Source organism: Syngnathus floridae, chromosome 19 (assembly GCF_059516105.1).
Source record: "Syngnathus floridae isolate MCC-2025c chromosome 19, RoL_Sflo_1.0, whole genome shotgun sequence".
Taxonomy (NCBI): domain Eukaryota; kingdom Metazoa; phylum Chordata; class Actinopteri; order Syngnathiformes; family Syngnathidae; genus Syngnathus; species Syngnathus floridae.
In genome coordinates, this window is record NC_142431.1 from 862,412 (window position 1) to 886,449 (window position 24,038).

Here is a 24,038-nt window from a genome sequence, read left to right on the forward strand (position 1 = left end):
CATTTTTGATAAAGTATAAACAACATTACTGTAGTTTGTCATGTTATGCGTTATCATGGTGAGCCAGTTTGAAATCTATTCTGTTTCTCTCTCGCGCTCTGCGGCCGCCACAAATGGCGAGGCTATTACAGCTGGAATGCCCGCTATGTTGTTCCAACTAATGAAAGAATAAAGCAAAACAAACAGAGAGGGAGAAAATTAAGTGAGAATAAGGAGAGAGGGAAGAAAAGGTGGCGAGGAGGAAATGAATGGAGATGGGCCCCACTTGCCCCCCCGCCCACTCAATTCTTATTCAGTTCCTCCATTGCCAACAGACATTTATACATCATGACGTCATGGTGTATGATTTAGCTGCAATTTCGAAGAATTCAAGCATCCCGTCTTTGCATCAATCATAATCCCCAACACACACACATGAAAAGAAATGGTCAAGTGCTTAGATGAAGTGCTGTCTGCTCTTCTTTCACTCTCAATCCTCCCGAGAGTGGATCAATACTCACTCAGCATCAGGTTACTGTTAATGTCTTTATCTTTTTTAACCAGGCACTGAATGTGTGCGCGCGCGTGAAATGTCCAAGTTGGCCCTGACTCACAGCGCCCCCTAGGGAGACTGGCCGGAAGCGTTGAGTATGCAGGAACAATTAATTAAGTTGAGCAGGGACGAGGCTTTTTTATTTATTGTCCAGAGCGCCTTTCGCAGCCGAGCTCCGGTTACACGTGTATCTTTCTGCGGCGGGATATTTATCACTTTAATCAAACACGCACCGCTGAGCCCAATGAAGGATTGCGCGTAAACTTGAATGGATGCTGACACGGACACGCATGAGAGGAAGATTTATGCGGCCTCGCTCACGGTTGCCATGCTGGCTTCCGCTTTTTGCGACCTTTGCTAATTGTCATTTTGTGACTTTATATATGAAAATATTGTAAGAGCAAAAAAAGAAAACACGGTGATCGGTCTCCTCCTTTCAGCACTCCTCATCCCTCCATCCCAATCAACCCCCCCATCACTAATGCACTCTTTCATGTGCTCTCTTGTTTCCCTCCCCCCTTGTCCCCCCCTTGTCTCCCCCTCCCATCCAGCAGCCTTGTCTCCGTCACCCTCCTGTCTCATTGCTCTTTTGTAGGCCTTATGCATTTTTGGGGAGTAACGTGATTCCCCTCGCTCCCCATTTTCTCCCCAGGGTGGTCCCACAAGCCCCCCCCCCTCCAATCCGAAAAGGCATGGCGGGATCGGAGCCAGAGCCAGTGGAGCTGGGTCAAGACGAGACCAGACAAGCGGGAAGATGATGGGCATCGAAATGAGGTCTTAAAACTTGTACGTACACAGTGTTAAAAATAGAATGAAGAGACATTTTGGCTCATTTGTCATTATCAGTGCAAATGTGTCGGCCTGTATTTTTTTTTTCCTTCTTTTTTTTTTTTTTTTCTTTCCCCTCGCTCGCAGCTAAACTGGAGCTGAACTGAAATGTTCCAGCCAATGATAACAAATTCAAAGTCACATTCTCCACGTACACGCGCACGCACAGTCGGCGGTTAGTTCAAGTGCACGGAGGGAACGCTGCGGTCGCACCTGGGAATACTCTGGGCCAACCTGCCCCGCGTTTTCCTCCTGATTTTCCTCTCTTGTGGAAAATGACATTGCCTTGACTTTTGTTTGCATGTGTCTTTCGAAGTTGGTCAAAGTGATCGACTTCCGCGGAATCGTCCTCTTTATCCGGCCCTCGTCGTGACGCTCGGTCTCACTGCGCCAATTCGAATTTTGATTTGATTGGGATTAAAGCGGCTTTTCAAGTCGCCGTTAGTGGCCTTCAAGAGCGACTCTAATCCTCATTTAATGAAGGCCTCGGTGGGCCGGCTGCCTTGGACGGGAGCCCGTCATAACTCAAGTGGACATTTAGGCAAACACTCCGTGGCAAGTGGAGGATGTGCGTGCGTACGTACGTGCGTGCGTGCAAGAGCAGTAAGCACACATGTATGACTTGCAAAAACACGCATGGATGGCAAGTTTTTTTTTTAATGCAGGTGATCTTATCAAGGGGCTCATTCTTGCCTCTGTTTGCGTTGGTGTGTGTGTGTGTGCGCACGTGCTCACTTGGGCGTGCGTGCGTGCTCACACTCGCTATCATCCCTATGTAACAGGAGCCACCCGCTCCAGCCTCCACCCAGCCCCGTCAAAAATAAAAATCATTTGTCCGCTGCATGAGTGTGTCCATTAAAAATGCATGGGGGTGATCCTTTGGGGACGAAAGCTGACACTCGGCTCTCCGGAAGGGCATCAGTCGTACCGAGGTGGACAAATGGCATCCAGAGAGAGGAAAAAATGGACAGAAAGGTGAATCAATATCTTCCCAAAAAACATTGCGGTGTCCCTCACCTAGCTCCAGGATGCATCCAAAAAAGTGGACCGCCATCCATAGATCCGATTGCTTTTACGCCCTTCTATCAATCAGACTATAGATAAAAACAGTAACGTAATGCCAGTGAGGAAAGGAGAGACGCTCAAAAAGTCACTCCTGCCAAAGCTGCTGTCGGCCACAGCTCACACTCACGCAGACTGTTTTGCAAACGCGCTGCAATTGTGTCACGTGTGGTTGCATTATGGTGACCTTCCCTCGTATTGCCGCTAATTTGTGTCGCCGCCCGCGCTCTGTTTTCCGTTGTGGTCTCTTGTGGAAATCACTGTTTTCTTTCTGTGCTTCTCTCCATCTGCTTCCTATAAGCCATTTGGCCATTGATTCACACACAAGCAAGCAATATCCCCTCCCGGTGTTTTTTCAATCGGGTGGTCAAATCTGGACCCAATTAAACGGGGACCCCCCTCTCCGCCCCGCCGCCCCTCCCCTTTTATATTTCCTTCGCACCCAGTGTGAGGAAGACCCCAGATTAGAGGAATATTTTCCTTATTGCCGGCCACTTTTGCGGAATTCCACGGGATCGTAATTGAATCCACGTGTGGGCCGGGCCGTATTCAGAGGTCTTCCCGTTTTCGGGAGCGAGTGGTCGAGAACAGCAACTGGCCGATCATCACCTATTCTTCCAGCAGCTTATTGTACTCATTTCAAAACTTTTCTCTTGGTTGAAGTCCCCACTGAAGGCCCAAAAACCGAGATGTTGGGTGCGTTTTACTTTTGCTGATCTGTTACTTAGATTTTATGAAGCGACTTTTAATTCCATTTAATTGAGATCAAATAAGCAAATGTCACCTGTGAGTGATTTTGGCTACACAAGCGCTAATGCTAACACACATACAGTGGGATTAGCGTCCTCATAGGACTCAACAGTGAGAGCTTGTTCTGCGCTCCTCCGTACGCACTGACCCGCCGCGCTTTGGCTTCCTGCGAATGTCGTGGTGGAATGAATGGCCACTTGTTGGGACACTTGTGCGGAATCCCGCTTGTCTGCGCCCGATCATTCTAAGTGGCGTTAATAAGAAGGAAAGTATCAGGAAATCTGGTGTCGCGAGTGGCTTGCGGCGGCGGCGGCTGGAAAAACACACGGCAGGTGATTGTGATTCGTGTCCCCTAATTGTAATGGACTTGAATCCTGTAAAAACAACACGCGTGGTAATTGTTGCCCACGCAGCAGGTAATTGTGCCCACCTGGTCAAACATCATTTAGCGCGGCGCCCCTTTCCGTCGACTAACACCGCTCTTACGGCGTGGATGTGTGTCGGGCGGGTGACCTCCTTTACCCTCGGCCCGCGCTTTGATCGCCGTAATTGGATCGGACCGTACCGAAAAATCAAAGGCTCGACGTGGTGACGGAGACAATTTAAGAAGCTTTGAGGTTCCAGTACGTTGGCTGGATTTGTCCAAAAAAAAAAAAGGCTTTGAATGTCAAACTAAACATAGTGTGTATTTTGAACAACCGGTCTTCTAGATGACTGCTATCATGGCTATACTTCATGTGTGGGCTAACAGTTAGTATAATGCTTTAACCAAAACAGCAACATATATTCTTCATTCTCTGCAAAAAAAAAAAAAAAGCTCATTCCTGCAGCTTTCTGAATCCCTTGCAGTACTTGTGAAACTCATCTTGTGGTTTTGTCTTGATGGCCCGACTTGATGGTGGTGTTCTTGTGGAGACAAATTGAGTCTGCTAAGCCCCACCAAAGAGCCAGCTAGCAAATGTGCAAGCCGCCAATGTGAATGATGAGCCCAGCTCTCATTGTTGACATGTTATTCCATCTGGCCTGAGCATCCTCTTCTCTTCCAGTGAGGCACCACTTTCCAAGCGTGATGCTGCCATCTTGTGGTCAGAAGGAAAACATCAGCTGAGACACAAGAACAAGCATCATCCCACAAAATAAGGAGCAGATACTGGAGGGAAGGAAGCAAGTTTGACAGCCAGCCAAGTCTCTGTGGATTCATTGACTGCGAGGTATGAGCAGCACACATTGAATCTTCTATGACATAAAAGGTCAACTTTTAGCTACCGCTAGATGGCAGCCTCACAATATACAGTATGCACACACAAACGTTTGGGCTTGCTCTCCACCTCCATCCATCCATCCATTCACTCTTCTGCTTTTCAGTTTTTTTTTAATGCTTTGAAAAAATATATTCTTAACTAGATGAGTGATGCAGTCGTTTTACAAGAGTTTATCTTTTTGTAGGCTTTCTTCTTAAATTGTGAGTACAACAAATGACAGCATCAGCTGTAACCAAAATGTGTCCCGGTCACTCCCGCTTGTCTTTTTTTCCATTTGGGCTGAGCTCCAATAAAACTATTAGCAAGTATGGGAATCCCTCTTCCTCGGGCTGGAGGGCAGACGGCCAAGTTTATTTTCTCCCAGGTGGTCCCTCAAAGGGTTCTGCTGAGATGGGTCGAGGGTGTGCTGCCAGGCCGGCGCTGATGTATTAGGTGAGGGCCCTTCAAGTGACACGACCGCCGCGTCTCTTTTAGCGCCATCTTGTCGAGGCGAGCCGAGCCGAGCGCAAACGTAGTGACGGCCAAACACTTTTATAGGATTGTTTTGGTGCGCTTTCTTTTCCTGTAAGATTTAAAGTGCGTGTGTTTGCCAACAAAATTGGGACGAAGGGGGGGATGCTATCAGCGAGAGAGAGAGAGCGAGCGGCCTTTTGTCAGAATGCATAAATAACTGTCTGCGGGATGTAAACATGGCCGGTCATAACCCAGCAGAATTAAAACAAGCGCTCTGGGCAGGATTAACGCACATTTTTCCCCTTTTTCTTTTCCTTTCATTCCCACCATTAATTTCTCATTAAAGAAAAAAAAAGCCTTTAACTCATGGTTAGCTTTTTTTTCTTTCAGTCTATCCAAGTCTTGTCTTTTTTTTCTTGTTTTCAGCGTAATCTGTGGCTGTCCAGCGTTTATTTTTGCAAAGGCAACCACATCCAGCGTTATCTTTGAGCAACAACACCGCCCGCCGCGTATCTGCTCGGCTTGGCCTATTATTCCCAAGGGGGGAAAACCGAGGTGAGGTCACAAAACACACACAAAGTGTCAAGTGATACAAATAGAGATTGTATATTTCGAGCATCTGTACAATTTCAGAGACGTTAAAAAAAATGTTGATGCGGCGTACATATGACAAAGAGAATGCCATTTTGTCTTTGGGCCAGCAAAGACAATAAAGAGTGACGTAAAAAAAAATGCAATTAAATAGTTTCTTGTTACGGGAACGAAAGGAGGAGGAGGGCACGCGTGCCTTCCCTCCAAGCAGCCCTCCGTTATTCCCACTCGAAAAGTCTGCGGAGATGAGACGTGCGCATGACGGGGGGGGGAGCGAGGTATCCAAAGTGTGTTTTGGTCAGGATGCGGTGGGGCCGCATAAGCGCGCCGAGCTCAGCATTTCCTTCAATTCGTTTTCAGGCTTGCTGGCAACCATGAAGGGCCACGTCTGTGGAGGCAAAAATCTTTTTTAACTTCAAATATGGATTGGTTGTGTTCATCTGTCCACAATTCACATTCAGCTGAAATCAAGATCAGGACTGCTCTTAAAATCAATGCAAAAATGTTGGCCTAGTAAATAAAAAATAATGAAAATAATAAATAAAAAATAAACGGTCAAAAAAGAGCATGATGAAGAAGAAACTTTAGAATAATTCAAATAATTTTAATGCCGACAAAATGGAAGATTACTTTAGCAGTATATAACAGTGACACTTTTACTGTGCAGTGGATTGGAACCTGGATTGCCACCAGAACTCCCTTTTGATACGACCATATAAAGGCCAAACATTTTCAGACAGTTGTGCAATTGCAAGTCCGATTTTCAATTTTTCCAAGCGAGCACTCACCAGATTGACGGGATGGACGTATCCGCTCTCGTACTTGTCGTTGGCCAGCACCTGCCGCAGGTGCGCGATGTAGCTGGACGCCAGGCGCAAAGTGTCCAACTTGGACAGTTTGGTGTCGGCCGGCACCCACGGTAGGGACGTCTTGAGCCGCGAGAAGGCCTTGGACAGCACGCGCATCCGCGCCCTCTCGCGTGCGTTGGCCGCATTCCTCTGCACCTGTTTGCCCTCCCGTTGGACTCCGTCGCCGCCGCCTTCCTCTCCCGCGCAGGACTTGCGCGACGCGGCCTTGCGCGACGCAGTCCTGCGCCGCTTGGCAGGCGGCGCGCGCGCGGCGGTGTCGACGGCCCGGCCCTCGCCGTTGGAGCTGTCCTCGGCGCTGTCGGCCGAGGTCAACTTGAGCAGGCCGTCCAGTAGCAGCTCGTCGTCCACGTCGCTTAGGGAACCCGTGGACATGGCGGGACGGACGGACGGACGGACGGGTGGTGCTGGCGCTGGTATGCGGAGAAGGCCGGCTTCAGGACGTCAGCTCCCGGGGCTGCCTGGCTGTGCTCATGAGTGGCGGACAGCATCGCCGCTCACTTTGTTTTATCTCCGTGAGCAGCGCGAGGGCGGCGGCCTGCACGGATGGGAGGAGAGAAAAAAAAACGTGCACGGACCTCCCAAACGCTTCACTTTTTATTGGACGCTCACAAAAATGCGCTGGCCCGGATATCCGACGTTGTTTGGTGCTCATATTTCACCATGGGAAAAAAAATCTCATGGCACCAACACCAAAGGGAAATCATCGAAGACTCTTAGATGAGATTTATTTTCTGGGGGGGGGGGGGGCGAGCCTTCTCTTTTAGTAAGTTGCATAGTGCTTGTATTGAGAAAATGATTCAAATCATCCGACAAAATTTATTTTGTGTTTTTTAACAGAACGTGCACGTAAGCTGCAACTTATGTTTGTCCTCTCGGGCTTGCCATCATGAGGCGTACTTAGCACGCAGTCGGTCCACTCACACATAACTTTCAGCACTTTGTGCCAGTTCGCAGGGTGGGGTGCAAGGACAAGTAGGGAGGAGGAGGGGTGGGGTCACGTCTCAAATGGCAAAGCGGCGCCTGGGTCCCCTCGGATGTAATAGATACCGCGAGGTGGCCCGCAATCCCCCGTTTGGCCTTCCGCGCCGATGCGCCAGGCACCGCGCAAAATAACGCACGCGAAGATGAGCAAAAAGCGAAGCGGCGGAGGCGGCCGAGTCCCTCCTGGGTGGGCTCGGATTCAAATCGCCAAAGTAATAATAGAGTCGACGAGATTGATGATGCTCCTCTGAGCCGCGTGTGTCCACCAGAGAGAAGAAGGACGCAAATAGCTCGTGAAAAGAAAAAAAAAAGATCCGCACGTCCTCCTTTGTTTTCTGAAGAAACACACTTTTACGAGCGTTACTTATTTACACGCGGCGCAAAGGCTCTCTCGAGGCCAAAGAAATTGGCTTGATTGCACGCTGCAAAATTTTTCATGTAGTGACATGTCCAATCAGAGCAGAGGCACAAAAAAAGGAGAACCTTTGCTTTTGAGGGATATTTGAAGGAAAGCTCAAATATGCCGTTGAAACAAAGGCCAAAGTATTCCCTGGCCGGCTGTGACACGAGGCAACAGGTGGAAGTCGGGAGGAGGTTCGAAGAAAGACGAAAACGGGCGAGCTGGCCCCTTATGGAAGGACGCGCTGCTAATTAGCCGCTTAGGTGTCAAAGGTCACCACCGTGGTCCCGTGTCACCGTCAAGGGACGCCTTCCAGATGTTGCTCAAACGAGTCAATGCTCACTTGCTAGCTACACATTTGCCTTTTATGGATCAATAATTTACACGTAAGGTTAAAATGCGCGAAGTGGCGTCACCTCGGTCCGTTTTGCTAGCTGCGCGGCGGCGGGGCCAACAAGAAGCCAAATATTGTTTTATTCACCAGCGAGAAAACATCCCACATGTTTTTGTCACACGGAGAATGAAATCGTAAATATCAAACCGGAAAAGGGAAAAAAATCCAATTGGAGCGGGCCGTGCGAGAAATAACAACTGTAATCTGTGAGTGAAGCTGGGGGTGAGAAAAACATCATCCATCTTTGTCCGAACACTTCGGCTCTCTGTCCATTATCACCAGCGACCCCCACACACTCCCTGCAACCCCAACACACACAAACAGGTTTCTTCTCAGTTCAAGTCCGTCTTGAGGACCAAAAATCCCAATGAAAAAAATGGAGGTTGCCGAGAGTGCATCGAGCTAACGGGGAGTGACGAGGACGGGAAGTGGCGGACAATCACCGAGAGTTATGAACATGTTTATTGCGTTGGGAATATGATTATATTTCAAAAAGACAACAAGGTCCTTTGATATTGGCTTAGTGGACCCTGGAAGTCTTCTTGCTTACAGTGGGAGGGAGGCGGAGCCTATTGTTTGGAATGCGCATTTATCTGTGATGTGGGTGTCACATATGCACCAATTTTTGGATTGAATATTGTTTGAATATTTTGCACGTTTGCTATGGACTGGGCACTTTTTATTTTTTGTCCCCCCCAGAGTCCTGCTCTGTTTCACCGCCCCGGCCGGGAGTGAGCCTCCATTTTATAAACACAGCAGAGGGACACTGCTGGCTTTTCCATCTCCCATTCAAGCCTTTGGCTGTGTTTATGTGTGTGAGCCTTCTCCACTCTCCTAAATCCTTCACGGCAAACTGCCCCCCCTCCCCCCCCCCCCTCGCCACCAAACTTTATCCCAGCCGCAACACGCAGAGTCAAAACAGTTGAGCGCAAACAAACATTTGCGGCAAACAACACACGAGCACTTTAGACATTGCAAGTGTGTTGGCCTACCACAAAAATAAATAAAGGCAGGGGGAAAAAATGGAGCAGAGTAATCCGATGTACCTAATATTATGACTTTCTCTTTTGTTTTTTGGGGTCTTTACAATAATGATGTCACCGCATCATATCTCGCCGTTGCGTTTACTGATAGGGCAAATGATCTCATTTATGCTATCAACCATTCCGAAGGTAGGAGTGGTCCCCGAACGCAGCCAGCGGCCTTGTCCGGGCCATCTCGCGTGAGATGCGCCTCTGTCTGCCGCCCGTCAGCCCATAGCGCCAAACGGCTGATAGGGCCGACGTGTTGACTGGGCCAGAGACGTTACCCACATGACCCGTCTCCCTCCCTTCCTCCTTGCAGGTCCCGGGGGAGATGAGCCCACGATGGAGACCCGTCCCGGGCTACCAACTACGGCTACCGCCCTCCTCCTCCTCCTCCTCCTCCTCCTTCTTCTATACAGGGAGGTAACTTATACAAATATTTGTACTCGCTGTACGTATGCCTAAGTGTTGCATATAGCCACAGAAATGTGTGGCCTGATGTCTGTGGCTTAGCTTGGTGTCTAAACATGCACATCAAGGCGCCATTAGTGGACAGGAGAGAACGTGTTTTTTTCCCTCACCGTTAGCATACCGTTAGCATCTTAAAACTAGGGCTGTTAAGGTCATCACGCTCGCCAAGACCTGGTCCGGGCCTAATCTGTGTTTTCACGGGCTCAGCGCTCCCGTGAGACGGCGACATAATGCCACCGGAGGCCAACAGGAGATGACTAAGAAGTCAGATGTGAGTTGTGATAAAAAGACGCCCGGCGCGCACCCGCAAGTCTCCGGGGAGCCCCGCAATCCTCGGAACCCCGAGCCAGTCCCTCGGGCAGGAAGCAGACAAGTGCCTGTCCGTCCATGTGTGTGTGTGTGTGTGCTCATTAGTGTGCGCACGTGTTTGTTTGTATGCACGAGTGCGAGCTGAGCTCCGGTCCACTTAGTCGTGGAGGACAGATGCTAAAGCATCTCGCCTTTGTGGCATAATTGCAAACAGATGTGTGCTAACTTTAGCGCTTTGTGCTAATGACTGAATTGCCTTTAAAAATCCCTGTAAAGTGAAAATATGTAGAATATATATATATTTTTTAAATATAATATAAAATAAATATAAATATAATAAATATATATAAAAATAGATATAATAAATGTATAGAAAATGTATACTATATAATATATATTGTGTATATAGTAGTATATATTGTATGTATTTTTAGGCAGTAATAGTCATAATCAAAATGATATGAATTGCAATTGTTGGAGGTAGAAAAGATCCAAAGCCATAGGAAAACTGATGACACTCTTCTTCCTGCTCTTTTCACAAGACTTTGTCTATATTCGGGCGGCATGGGGGGGGGTCACATCGCATCCATCAGCTAAATGGCGGCGGCGGCGGGCCTTATCTATCTTTTCCACCTCCGATGCTAATTAAAGATAATAAACGGTGCGGATCATTTCTCTGCCGCGCCAAACGGAACGTCACGTCTGTCCGCTCGACCTCGCACCCGCGCACATGTGGTCGCCCCGGGCGACGCACTCAACGGCTCTCGGCGCAGGTGCTCGCCGTGCGGCGAAAGTTCACGCCGCGATACGTGTTTACACAAGTCGTGAATGATAACGCTTCAGCAGGGACACCAAAACACCTCCGTTCATTTGTCTAGCTTATCTTTCAGAGTTTTTTTTTTTTTTGGGCTTCGCTGACATTTTTTCATCGTAGGAAATAATGTCAAGCCACTTTGTGTGTTTCCATCTTGCTCTAACCCTTTTGTAAATCTTAAGGGCAGTACCGGAGGACCAAAGCCCTGTTTTATTGAGCGCCGAGATAAAAGCCCAAGCTCCCTCCGCTCGGCGTCCATTAGTGCTAAAACGGCACAAGAGCTGAAATGGAATCAACTCTTGTGCTTATCTTCTCTGGCCGGGGCCCGCCGAGCGTCTGTGTTGGCGCTCGGTGCCGCTCTCTATTTACGCTCCGGCATAACTCCCAGGACAGATAATGGCTGACGGGACCGTCGTAAAAACAAGCGTTTGTTTGGATCAACTAACCTTCCTGGGCTTTGCTTCTTCCCCATCCCACCGCTATCCGCTTATTATTGGGACAGGAAGTGAGAATGGCCCAAAATATGGTTGCTGGCGAGACCGGAATGGAGAACTGCTTTTATGTCATATATTATCTTATGTGTATTTTTCGTTATAATAAAAGCGGAAACATTGTTGCTAAAAAGGCAACGACTCAGTAGAAAGAAATTTGCGGGCCCATAAATCGCAGCGCAATGAGACTCGGTATCTACATACACGATACATCTAACAGGCTTTTCTTGGCTGGCTCTCCAATGACTTCCTGCTTTGGAGTCAGACACAAGGAGAAGCTTGAGAACGGTTTTGTTCTCTTCGGCTTCTTCTCGTCTAATCTTTTGTTGTAGGCTTGAGTGACTGCCACGAGTTTGACATGGTTAGGGTATTTCGTTAGCGTAATCGCTAACCCGCCGCCCACGCCTCACTCGGTGGACAGCTAAGATGTGGTTAGCAATGAGCAAATGTTTTGATGATGAAGCCGTTTTCCGAGAATCTTTTCTCCCAAACGCCCGTGGCCCTTGGATGACTCCCCGAGGAGGCCATTAATTTATATATCACTACGTGTGTGTGAGTGTGTGTGCGTGTGTGTGTGCCTGCGTGCGTGCCTGCATCCGTGCATGCGTATGTGTGTTGAAAAGCACAAATCTTCCATGCAAACAACACACACACACTTCCGTCTGTCACTCTGCACCCTCTCCCCAGCTCGCCCGACAAACACTGCACACACACACACACACACACACACACACACACACACACACACACACGCACACATAGGCACCCCAAAACATCCTTCCTTCTATTTCATCACCTCCCCGCACCCAGTACACTCACACACATATACATTACACACACACACACACACACATACACACACACACAAACGATTAAATCGAGAATCTCATTTAAACATATTGGCATATATATTTGTATAATTAATGTTCTTATTTTTAATTTGTATTTTTTAAGAAAGTAAATTCTTATTTATTTGTCATTATTGTTTTATTTTGCTTTTGTATTCATGTCCCTTGTTTTATTTGTTTAGACTAAAAAGAAAACACCAGTTTGAGTGTAGAGTTGAGGAGAGAGCACCCCCCCTTCCAGAAAAGAGCAAAAGTTAGATCAACCTGATAACAAATAACTTAACTATGTATTAACCCCCCCCCCCCCCGCTGAATCAAAAGATCAAATGATGGAATATTTCTCGCCACAAATCAAAGGCACGTAAAACTGTCGGCGATAAATTACATCGGGAGGGCGTGACGGAAATGAGCATGACTCAACTTTGAAATAAACGATGGCTTTTAGATTTAGTCATCGCTGTGATCGATGCTGAGCAGGTGGGCTTGGAACACGAGTGCCGTGACGTAAGTCGCTCCTCGCAAGATGGCCGCCAAACCGTGCACGACTGACACCGCCAGCGCATGCGCGCCGCTGATGGATGACGTGCTGGCCCGTTATTTCTTTTTAATCGTTATTTTGTGCGCCGCGGAGCCAAGCCGGCCATCGCTCAATGCCGTTTGCAAAGCGAGTGTAAACACGGCGACGCGCTCCTCCATGTTTGTGCAGGTGTGTTAATGTTAGCGCGCTAAATCCAATTTCACTAGGTGTAGTCAGGTTGCCAAGTCAGGTAGGGCATGTGATGACATACGTAGATATGAATGTGATAAGAAAGGAGCGTGCGTGCGTGCGTGTGCGTGTGCATGCGGGCCGTGTGGTCTTGCGGTCCCACTAAGAATGGAGATGATGTAAACAGGCTCGGTCGTTCCCACGTCTCTGTTTACACTCGGCAGATCCCAGAGCTGCACCGGCACGCTGCTGGATTAACTCACACGCCGTCCGTCTTTGTCTCACACACACACCCAATCTTTGAAATGACTAGTCGTGCATATTCATTCGTTACTCTCCGCTCCAGGGATCCGTTCTCGTCCCGCTGGCGATGGGTGAAAATCCGCAGTATAGAGACTCGGCGATATCAATGAGCCCATTGATGGATGGATTGTTTATTCTCGCACATATCTCCAAGCGACGCGGCGTAAGGGCGCACATCTGCGTGTTTACTTTCAATGCGGTATGACCTAAGGAAAAAGATCAGCGTCCTTCCCCCTCGTAAACCTTCATAATAAACATCTCGGGACATCTCAACAACGTTCTCGTGCGGATTGAATGCGAATTATGAAGATGGAGTTCTCCTCTCTGCATTCATTCATGAGGGCCAATTCTCTCAATGATAAGACAAACATTCCCACTGGCTTGTAAACAGTGTCCTCACTCTCTTCTTTGGTTTTGTAGCCTCTCCAGAACCTTTCCAGAGCAGATGTTCCTCTCCCCTCCCACCCCTTTGGAGATGGAGTTAAATCACCTCATTTTAGACGTCAAGCCCAGAGTAAACACGTAGCGGAACGCGCCAGCCACCTTGTTGTTTGTCCACGGCGTCAATGCGAGCCGGCTCAAGTGTGATTCTGGAATTTGAGAAACATAATTCTCACTTGCTCTTTATTTCATTAGGATGAACAGCACTCATTCAACTACTTTCTAAGAAATATATTTTGTTCACGCTCAAAAAATGTATATGGTCTCTCTATATTGTACTTTTCTCCTAACCCTGTGGGTTTGCAACATATGTTTAATAATAGTCTACAAGTCTTCTTTTGACGTATCTGGCATGTACATTTTTCAAGATTCATTTATGGTTTGTTTGCATTTGTTGTATTTGTTTGATGCGCTCGTCTAATCAAATCGTTACGTCGTTTGACGTCAGCTCAACTGCTTCTCCTTTAAATCGAGAAAGTTGAATGCTATTATTTTGAAGGCTAAAACCGGAAAACGGTTTACCTAGCTTTTATTTTTTAAACTACCGCCGGAAAATGTTTTGCTAAGTAGCGCAGTCCAATTTGTAGTATCTTTCCGCAACCTGCGCGGAGGGAAGGGAATCAGCAATCCGGTTGACGGACTCGTGGAACTCTGGGGGCTCCGCATTAACAAGCCGATGAGGTATTCAAAACAATTTAAAGGCAGCATTTCACGTGAAAACAAACATTGATCACGGAATAATAATACAAAAAAAAAAAGCCTCAGCGATACCCGCAGGCGGCGATGTTGCTAGCTTTAGATGCTAACAAGTTTTCATTCATACTTCACACCGCTCTGCTGATTTTACGCTCTCGTTTCTGTCCATTTTAAGTCACAACGCGGCGATAGTTCGTGTCCGAAGGGTGGTGTCGCCGTTGGTTTGCCTACGTATACCGATCACAAGATAAATAATAGCGCATCACACACCCCTCCGAGAAAAGCCATCTTAGCCTAGCCTAGCCTCCCAGTTAGCCGAAGCATCATGTCCGAGTTGACGTCAGGGTGCACGTTAACGTGCGAAATTTCGTCCCAACTCGATTATGACTGCGTTTAACCATCAAAGTATCTGTCGTGATTAATCGGCCAGGAGGTTCGCGTGCGATAGCGGCCCGTGAGAGCCCCCACAAAGCTCAACAGCCAAGTGTGACACAGGCTTTGTTTTGGGGAAGCTGAGGAGACGAAACGCTTTGGCCAAATCAAGCCGTGATGTGCACGTTCGCCGCTTTAATTCGCTCGCTGGCTTTGCGTTGAGGTTTTGTACTAAAGCGGCGACGATGCGCGCTTGTTGCCGGCCTAGCGAGCGACTGAGCACTAGGGGGAGGGAGGAAGGAAGGGAGGGAGCCAGCCGCATTGTTGATAAACATCTGCATGTCAAGGTAAGTTTAGCACTATGCAGGTAGGTGGTCATGTGAGCAGATTGTTGGCAGATGTCATTTTTAACTTTGCCTCGAAAAAAGTGTTTCTATTTTATTTCTTCCTCAATTAGATTGGATAAATAATGAACGGTCGTCTTTTTCCTCCCCGCAGTCTTGAACCCGCACGACGGGCGCTTTACGTCACGATGATGGCGGACGAGTGAGGAGTGAGCCCTGTGAGGTCCTCTCTGTGCAACACGCATACACACGCACACACACTTCCTCCATGGATTCCAGCAATGATGACACTCTGGATATCATCGTCACCAATGTGGTGGCAACGTTCAGGACCAGGTGCCACCTCAACCTGCGCACCATCGCCCTGGAGGGAACCAACGTCATCTATAAGCCGGAGGTGGGGGTAAGGCTTTTTGGGATTCAAAAGGGTCTTCCTCGCTTGATGTCTGTCACGTTATAATTAGGGGGTTGCGTTTTCTTGTTTGCCCGAGTTTATAATGAGAACCAAAAGTGAGTAAAAGCATGTGTGCGATCGATTTTTTTCATGTTATCCCAAGTAAAAACCCAAACCTTGTGTGATTCAGAAAGTCCTCATGAAGCTTCGGAAGCCCAAGATAACCGCTTCCATCTGGTCCTCAGGGAAAATTATCTGCACTGGAGCAACAAGGTAGGAATGACTGCTCACATTGTCTTCATGTTTACGGGCGGCCATTTTGTTGCACAGCTTGGACCTTGGTGGCACCCAATGTAATAATCCTGCCCTTTCCGCGTCTTTCAGCGAGGACGAGGCCAAGCAAGGGGCTCGCCGCTTGGCACGATGTCTGCAAAAAATTGGCTTCAAGGTGGGAAGAAACGTCACTTTGACCACAACTTCATATTAAAAATAAAGAGAACGAAGTGGTTGAGTGTTGAACCCTTTCTAATATGTCTTGCTAAAATGTCAGCACACAGAAAGGTTCCTCGGAAACATCTGAGCAATCGCTGGACCGCACTAGGTGAAGCGTGAAAGTTGTGGATGTGACGTTTGCCACGTGTTGTGTTCAGGTGAGGTTCTCGGCCTTCAAGGTGGTGAACGTGCTGGCCGTCTGCTCCATGCCCTTTGCCATCCACCTGGTGGACTTCACCAAGAAGAACCGGCCCATTGCCAGGTAGGTGACCAGATTGTCCGCGCCCACCATTTCAAAATGTCTTGACCAAGTGCGCCCTCTAGTGGCATGGTCCTAGCAGTAGAATGGTGCACACATTTTCGGCAAGTGGACTGTTTTGCCTCGCTAGCAACATGTTATTCTACATGAGGTTTTTATTTCATTTGCGACACAAGATTGCACGTAATACGGTCCAACCCTGTTTTCTTTGCGTCAGTTATGAGCCCGAGCTCCACCCTGCCGCCACCTACCGGATCAAAACCATCAAGGCCACCATCCAGGTGTTCTCCACGGGCAGCCTCACAGTCACAGGTACCTCAGCCAAGCTCGCCACTCCAACATTGCGCAATCCTCGTCCCCGTAGGAATTCCTAAGCTGCGACCCGGGTTCTGATTTGTTGCTCTTTGTCAGGACCAAACGTGCAGAACGTGGCCACGGCGGTGGAGCAGGTGTACCCGCTCCTCTTTGAGTGCAAGAAGCCGCTCTGCAAGTAAGGCAGAGCGCTCGGGCCTCGGTCCTCTCGCCACCGAGTGCGCTTCTTGTGGACTCGCGGTCGTTTTAGAAGTAACAGAAAAAACACGCAAAAACTGTTGCAAGTCAACCATTTTCTCCGTCCACGGAAAACTACAAAACTCTCCAAAATCCGGCTTACTCAACTCATGTACATTTTGACACTCGCTGTAAATTGTAAATATGATTTTGTAATATTGTTATTCCAGGATTGAGCCTGTGTGTGTGTATAGGAGAACTTTTGAGGATGTTTTAGTGCAGGTTGAGCGTAAACGTAAGCTCCGTTTCCGAGACCAGCTTTTAATGTTTGTGCTCATGCGCATCCCTAAAACCGACTGGACTTTTACCCGCATGACTCTTAATTGCAGTTGACGTCATCCGATCCGTTTATAAGCGGACCTCCCGCCGGCCGTTTTTTTTTTTTCCCCCCTACGGCTTCAAGACTATTTTGTATTTTATACAAAAATAAAGAAGTGATAAATAAAGCAGCCTACTGTGTTTGAGAGAATTTACAAGAAAACTTAATAGCCAAGAAAACGTAATAGCCACAAGGGCGTCGTTTTATAATCAAAAGTTGTGATCTCGCATGCCTGTCTTTAAAATACATATTCATCCAAAATCAGATTTTTTTTTTTAAATCCTAACAATTAAATTATATAAACCATTGCAACATTGCGCAAAGTTTGAGCATTAACACTGTCTACATAAAATGAAAAGTAGTACTAAAAAAAATATTATTGCGTGGAGTGAGTCGAATGTTGAACTTGTCCAGTGGTCGGTCACAGAATGTTGGGGGGCCTCTCCCTGTGTTTCGCATTTGGGACCTTCTTGCACAGGTTGATTTCAAAATGCTTCCTGGATAAATGGAGGAGAAAAACACAAGATGAGGCCCGTGACTGGTGGCGCACCGGAATCCGTCCGCAACTCACTTTTTTGCCAGTTCTTTAGAGATTTCCTCTAACGTGCGTCCTCGCGTGTCAGGCACGCAGAGGATGACAAAGACCAACAGGACGAAGCTCATTATCGCGTACAGGAACATCATGTTTGGGACGCCGATCTTCTCTGAAGAAAAAAAAGTAAAAAAATGTACTTGATTGGATCAGCTGCACAAGCAACATCAGAGTGCAACCTTTGGCATTTGCCCAAGATAGTAACGCTTGACTCTCAACTAATCTTGTGAACTTTGATATTAGGCCAGTTATCGCATCTTTTCACAATTGATTATTTCATCAATTAGTCAAGTCAGCAATTACTCAAGCAGCCTCAAAAGTCTGCGCAGAAACACGCAAATGGATCCAGATGTCACAAATGTGCTTCTAAAATGATGAATTCAGGAGAGAACATCAACGTACCTGTCATGGTGAGGAAGGTGGCAGAGATGAGCAGGTTGGCGGCCCAGTTGACGGCCGACACCACCGACACGGCTCGCCCCCGGATGCCCATGGGGAAGATCTCGCTGAGGACCACGTACACCACTGGCAAGTCAAAATACACAAGCAGCTTGTCGGGTTGTTCAGAGCCAGATTCGAATTTGTCCATCGAGGTGAGATTCGGAGCGACTCACTTGGGCCCAGGCTGGCCGAGTAGGCGGCCACAAACACCAGCAAGCTGATGAGCGAGGCCCACTTGAGCGAAGGCGATTCCTCGTCCGCCGTCCTGCTTCGCAACGACCCCTCGTTGTCTTCCGTCCGCCAGACGGGGGCGCTGGTGAAAAAGTCCCGGGTGCCGTTGTCGCTGGTGCGGCCATCCCACCAGACGGCGGTGAGGTTGAGCGACGGCGGGTGGCTGACGCACAGGCTGGACAGTTGCGTGCGACCGTGCAGGGTCAGGGCGCCCAGCGTGACCAGCGACAATCCCATGGTGGCCGCCCCCACGCACAGGAAGCTCTTGGGCCCCACGCGGTCCACCAGCAGCACGGCCGGGATGGCGCCCGCCACCTTGACGGCGCCGAAGCCGGTGGACGCCAGGGTGGCGGCGGCGTCGCTGCGGAAGCCCACGCCGCGCAGCAAGGGCGAGGCGTAGGACAGGATGTTGGGCTGCCCCGTGGCCTGCTGGAGGAAGACCAGCGCCACGCCCGTCAGGAGCCGCGATCGCAGGTTGGACTTGGCGCCGAAGAGCTCGGCGAAGCTGTGCTCCGACTCCTCCTTCAGCCCCATTTGGATATCCCGGAGTTCTCCTTCCACCTGTTCCTTGGTGCCGCGCCGCATGCGCGCCAGGACCTCTCTGGCTCGCTCCGGCTGGCCCCGGGCCAACAGGAACCTGGGGCTGGGCGGGAGGAACGCCAGGGCCCCCATCTGCAGCAGCGCCGGCGGCATGACCAGCCCGAAGGTGTAGACCCAGCCGCGAGGCGTGGCGGCAAAAGCGTAGCTGCAGCCGAAGCCCAGCAGGACGCCCAGCACCAGCATCAGCTCGTACAGCGTCACCAGCAGGCCGCGGCGCTCCCGCGGCGAGATCTCGGCGATGTACAGGCACGCCGCCGTGCCCGACAGCGCCGTGCCCATGCCCACCACCGCCCGGCCCGAGGCCAAGGCCGCCAGCGAGGAGGCGGCCATGAGCAGCGCCGTGCCGCCCACCACCAGGCCGGCGCTCAGCAGCAGCGAGCGGCGCCGGCCGTAGCGGTCCAGGACGGGGCCGCCGGCCAGGCAGATGAGCAGAGCGCCCAGCAGATGCGAGCTGACCAGCAGCTCCTGCTGGCGGCACGACAGCGACAGGACGACGCGCAGCTGCAGCAGCACGCCCGACGTCAGGCCCATCTCGTAGCCCAGCATCAAGCCGCTCAGCGAGGCCGCCACGGCCGCCGCCACCGCCAGCCAGCTGCAGCCTGCGCAAAAGGAAACCTCAGGGAATCGAGCCGCAATAAGCAGGCACCTCACTTAGTAGAGTGCGCCAGATGTGCTCGTGAGATTTTAGCGCTTAACAGGCACAGGCACAGGTTCAGCTGTTGTCCATGCATGTCTGAATTGAAGTTTTTGGAGCGTAGAAAGCGAGTGAGCAATGTAAACAAGTGAGCTTGTCTTGATTTTACTGTGGCTCCAACTGTACTGGAATGCATTACTTATATAAGTGTTTTTTTTTTTTTAATTCACCTGTCAAGATTTGTCTGCTTTGTTCATGCAAGCCAGGCAGCAAACATACTTTTTGGAACTAATTCAGAATGTTCAACCTTAGACTGAAGACAAACTGGAAGCGGTGGCGCAAACAAGAAACCAGTTTTCAAAGACTGTCAAAACGTTCAAGCTGAGCATATTACCCTGACCGCCGCCGGCTCTGCTGTCATCGCAGGACGGGTTCCCCGGGTGCTGACGGGACATCATCTTGGTCTGGCTGTCGGGGTCCATCTGTGGGCGGGCGGCGAGCAGCGGCTCTGCAACACGTTGCGGTGAGGGAAAAAAAGATGACCTACGTACGTTCATTCAAAGCACAGCTTCTCGGCTGCCATCCATTTTGGGGCAAATCTTGCAAGACCCACAAAATGGGACAGTATTAGAAACTCCACAGATTTATTTTCATTTTTGTTGTTTTAATGTTTCGCAGTCATTGACCTCTTTTGCCCTTTTGACCATGTTAAAGTCAAAATTGTACATTTTAGTATTGACAACCATCAACTTAATTGTACTCTGAATGAGTGTTGAAAAAGTCTATCTTCGCTCACTTATTTTGGATAACTATTTATAAATTCGGAGGGGGGGGGCTAAAATGTGGAGGTACATGCATATAATGGACAGGAACCAAATTCATTTTTGAAAAAAAAACCTCGGCAACCGCACGTGACCTGGCCCATGTTTCTTTGAATGAGCCCAAAAATTGCTTTACACGAACCATAAAAAAGTAGACTGCTGACGTCACTTCGTGACGTATTCGGTCGTTGCGGCCTAACTTCCAAGAATGACGATGAAAGTGGACAGTGAGTTTATTAAAGAGTCGTAATTGGCACCTACCTGCTTGTTGGCTCTTTTAAAGTCGCGTCTGTCGCTCCATTGACTTTCTTGCACGTTTTTTTTCTCGGCTTACTCCTGCGTTGGTGCTCGTGGGCCTTCTTGTTTTGGACAAGCGAACATCGATGGCCGCGCCCATGTTGGTTTTGTGCACCAATCAAAAGTGCGGATCCATCCAGGCACCGCCTACGCTGCCTTGCTATTGGTCCAAATCTATTGCACGCTCATCTCGACTCTGCCTTCTCATAAATAGAGAGGAATGCAAATGTGTAATGGTTTGCGTAGAAACTGTGACTTTTGGAAAACATTAACGTTGTAAATGATCCTACTTGAATATTGGTATATGATCATTCAGACTATTATATAATCGTGCATGTGTTGCAACAGTCCATACTACAAATACAAACAAGGGGCCGCATTTGCCTGGCGTGCTGCACTTGTTTCAAGTTGATGTGGGGTCATGTTTTCAGAACCCAGCCATCTGATTCCCACTGCGAGCGTATTATGCAACACACGCGCACAAAACAGGACATCCTAATTTATCAGCCATAAATTCATCATGTCATATAGCTGCCTCATTGCTTATCTGACATTCTTATTGCTGGAAGCTAAGCCCACAGTCCAAAGGTCATGGCTACTTTTCTTGCGCAAGCTAGAGTGTTTTTTTTGGGGGGGGGGGGATTGTGATACCCCCCCACACCACCATCCGCCGCCTCTTCGGTTGTGTTTATTTGCACTTGTTTAGTTGGACATGGAAGGTTAGTAGTTGGTGTTTGCAAAAGGAGGTAGATTGGAGTCAAACGTTTTGTACTTGAAAAAACAAAACTCGTACTTGAACAAATAAAACTTGATTTTTTTTTTCTTTCTGTTATTGGACTAAGCTGCTGAATGCTTTTTTTTTTTTTTTTTTTTATCAAAGCAGGGACATGTACTACATTTTCTTGGACGCTCAGACATTAGAAAAGACACCTGCGTTTTGAACTTCGTTGCCCAGGACTTACCGTAAAGCACAATAACAATACATAATCGAAAGTAATTGCAATTAAACAAATCAATATCTAAAACACAGAAACAGTGACACCTAGTGACCAAAATACATCACTGTTTCAAATCAAATCCATCATTAAGTGAGAATGAAACTCGAAAAAAAGATCCGAAACTGAAAAACCAGAGTTGAAACTGAAAAAAGAGATGTGAATCTGAAAATATAAAACATGTCACTGAAAAAAAATAAGACCTCAAGTCTTGAAAAATAAATGGAAGTGAAAATTGAAAATAGTTTATTCAAAATTATTACCAAAGCGAAGAAAAACTATTTGCAACTCGAAAAAAAATTTCATACAAGTATTTTAATTCTACGAGTTTCGTTTTTTTTTTAAGTACAAAACTTTTGACCCCAATCTACCTCTATACATGTCCTTCACGATTTGTTGACGAAAAGTTGATCGCAAATGTTTCCTTTGAAAAACTGAACCTGAAAGTGTGACTTTTGGGGCGTTCATTATTTCCTCACCACAGATCACAACACATCAGTACCACCATTGGCCGCTAAGGGGCGGTGTTCACCGCCACTTGCGTTGAATCTCATCAAGATGCCCTTTTATTGCAGGTAGTTTGAACCTTGACCTCCAGCTGTTATGTAACACCGGCGCCACACCTCGATGCGCTCTTTGTTCGTGCGTGTGCGTGTTGGGCAAGTTGAAAGAGACAGCGCGAAGGATTAGCGCATGGAAACATGTTATGCAATGCGTAAATATCCAAGCACGTTAACGAAGGCGACCCGCCCACCGCTAATCCGTGGGAGTCTGCAGAAGGTGTGGTCGGGAGCCTTCGTGTGCGTGCGTGCGGGCGTGCGTGCGCGCGCCCGTGCTTATGAGTAAGCATTATTCATCCGTCAGCTGTCACAGGACAGACAGCTTTGTGAGAGCACTTGTTGCCACTTCCTAGCCTTGACGTCACTTTTGGCAAACGTGTGCAACAACTTCATGGATCCCATTTTGTAGACACTTCATTAGGCACTGATGCCTTTCAAAATACAATTCATTCAATAAAAAGAATCAAGTGAGAATACATTTCGGCGGGTTTCCATTGGGATCTCGGCGAGTTGCTGCTTTTGCGCTTGTTTGGCGTCCAAGTCAACATTGCGAGCTTGTTTGAGGCCAGCGACACGTCGGACTCACATGACTCAAACATCTGGCGGCGCTGCCATACTTCAGCTAAGGAAGGACCTGGCGTAAAAACACACAGAGCGAGCGATTGTGTGCGTGTGTGTGTGTTTGTATACGAGAGGCTGCAAAATAGGCAAGTCGTAAAATGCTGACTAGCGAGTGATTTGCGAGACATCTCCAGTGCGGCGGCGGCGGCGCCGTCATCTTGAGCTAGCGCGCCGTTCACCTTCCTTCCCGCGTATGGAAAGCAGATATGCAAATGAGCAGCTCGCCGTCACCATGGCGCTGGTTGCCACGGCGTCGCCGCCAACGAGGTCATGCACCGATGAGCCTCCTCTAGGCCCAGGCAGACGCTAATCCACTTAGAGCTGGCCGAAGCGCACGCGGCACCTCGCTTTTGGCTGCGCGCTGTGAGGAAAATGACAAGGTTCTCGCCACAGAAGCTCATTGGACCACAACGTGACAAACAGACACACGCGCACACGCTCTGCAGTTCCAAAGTGTGGTTTTCAGATGCTGACTTGGGAAAAGAAGCTGTGATGAGAAATTTGACTCGCAAGTGACCTTTATGCTTCAGTTGAAAAAATATCATGTAGGAAGGAAGGTTGCGTGATGCCCTCGCATTGGGGTAAGCAGCTGCTGCAGGCCACAGCTCACAAGCAAACACTCACACCCCAAAAGCCACGCATCCAACACAAACAATGTACAATACTTACACAAGAACTGGTTTCCTCCTGATATTTGATGATGTTTTATTTGCTCAGCATTGTGCGATGATCTGGATGCTTTTGTTGCTCGTCTCGGAATGCGTCCGTGCTTCTTCCTCCGTCCCGAGACGTGCGGCGGGTTTTCACCCCGCATACCAGACTGCGTATTTTTAGAAGGCCCCACTCCGGGATCACCCCGCCCCCCCTCCTCCTCCCTTCTCCTCCCCAGTAGCTCATCTTTGGAAATCCCCTGACCTGAATATTTGACCTACTGTCCATCTAGACATTACATTTGGACTCATGATGACAAGGGTGGATCAGTTGACACTAAAGTCACGTTGGTGGAACAATTTTGTATGTAAGACACACGACTTTGCCCTGGCTGCTTAAACTTAACTGGAGCAATACTGCACCCCCGCCCCCCCTAAAAAAAAAAACCCACACAGAATTAAAATGATCTTTCAGGTAACATATTGTGTTTGTTGCTAGGTGATCTTCTGGCAAGCCACACCCACTTGGACAAGGCAACTGGGGAGATGGTCCGAATTCTCATGGTCCAACCTCCAAATGCATTCATCATGTCTTTTTATTGGTGAGTGTGAGATTTTTTGCTGCCTAATTTGTTCCGCCT

At 48.6% G+C, this 24,038-nt stretch overlaps 3 protein-coding genes across 5 annotated transcripts; 1 reads left to right on the forward strand and 2 right to left on the reverse strand.

Moving 5' to 3' along the window:
- Window positions 1-5,469: 5,469 nt before the first annotated feature.
- On the reverse strand, window positions 5,470-7,043 carry tcf21 (transcription factor 21). Its single transcript, XM_088362720.1, has 2 exons — window positions 6,267-7,043; window positions 5,470-5,866 (listed from the first exon to the last, which is right to left on the reverse strand). Exons 1-2 carry the CDS (start codon window positions 6,717-6,719, stop codon window positions 5,777-5,779), a joined length of 543 nt encoding a protein of 180 aa, XP_088218846.1. The 5' UTR covers window positions 6,720-7,043; the 3' UTR covers window positions 5,470-5,776.
- Window positions 7,044-13,916: 6,873 nt separating this feature from the next.
- On the forward strand, window positions 13,917-17,082 carry tbpl1 (TBP-like 1). 3 transcript variants are annotated; one of them, XM_088362719.1, is made up of 7 exons: window positions 13,917-14,211; window positions 15,097-15,339; window positions 15,527-15,609; window positions 15,721-15,784; window positions 15,987-16,090; window positions 16,305-16,399; window positions 16,499-17,082. In XM_088362719.1, exons 2-7 carry the CDS (start codon window positions 15,211-15,213, stop codon window positions 16,579-16,581), a joined length of 558 nt encoding a protein of 185 aa, XP_088218845.1. In that variant the 5' UTR covers window positions 13,917-14,211; window positions 15,097-15,210; the 3' UTR covers window positions 16,582-17,082. The 3 variants fall into 3 exon arrangements, with proteins under 3 accessions (XP_088218845.1, XP_088218843.1, XP_088218844.1); XM_088362717.1 differs by having other exon boundaries at window positions 13,986-14,211; window positions 15,097-15,345; XM_088362718.1 differs by lacking the exon at window positions 13,917-14,211 and adding an exon at window positions 14,239-14,945 and having other exon boundaries at window positions 15,097-15,345.
- Window positions 17,083-17,091: 9 nt separating this feature from the next.
- Window positions 17,092-20,687, reverse strand: slc2a12 (solute carrier family 2 member 12). The gene is made up of 6 exons (XM_088362716.1): window positions 20,536-20,687; window positions 19,848-19,961; window positions 18,162-19,418; window positions 17,950-18,072; window positions 17,527-17,659; window positions 17,092-17,452 (listed from the first exon to the last, which is right to left on the reverse strand). The coding sequence occupies exons 2-6, from the start codon at window positions 19,933-19,935 to the stop codon at window positions 17,377-17,379; spliced, it is 1,677 nt and encodes a 558-aa protein (XP_088218842.1). The 5' UTR covers window positions 19,936-19,961; window positions 20,536-20,687; the 3' UTR covers window positions 17,092-17,376.
- Window positions 20,688-24,038: the final 3,351 nt, after the last annotated feature.

Excerpts from the sequence above, each read along its gene's own strand:
- tcf21 (XM_088362720.1), bottom strand. The coding sequence starts at position 6,719 with ATGTCCACGGGTTCCCTAAGCGACGTGGACGACGAGCTGCTACTGGAC. Across the intron at positions 5,867-6,266 it reads ACGTCCATCCCGTCAATCTG|ACGTGGCCCTTCATGGTTGC; the intron begins GTGAGTGCTCGC and ends TTGCCTCCACAG.
- tbpl1 (XM_088362717.1), top strand. The coding sequence starts at position 15,211 with ATGGATTCCAGCAATGATGACACTCTGGATATCATCGTCACCAATGTG. Across the intron at positions 16,091-16,304 it reads AAGAACCGGCCCATTGCCAG|TTATGAGCCCGAGCTCCACC; the intron begins GTAGGTGACCAG and ends TCTTTGCGTCAG. Across the intron at positions 16,400-16,498 it reads GGGCAGCCTCACAGTCACAG|GACCAAACGTGCAGAACGTG; the intron begins GTACCTCAGCCA and ends GCTCTTTGTCAG.
- slc2a12 (XM_088362716.1), bottom strand. The coding sequence starts at position 19,935 with ATGGACCCCGACAGCCAGACCAAGATGATGTCCCGTCAGCACCCGGGG. Across the intron at positions 17,660-17,949 it reads CACCTTCCTCACCATGACAG|AGAAGATCGGCGTCCCAAAC; the intron begins GTACGTTGATGT and ends TTTTTTCTTCAG. Across the intron at positions 17,453-17,526 it reads TCTAAAGAACTGGCAAAAAA|GAAGCATTTTGAAATCAACC; the intron begins GTGAGTTGCGGA and ends CCATTTATCCAG.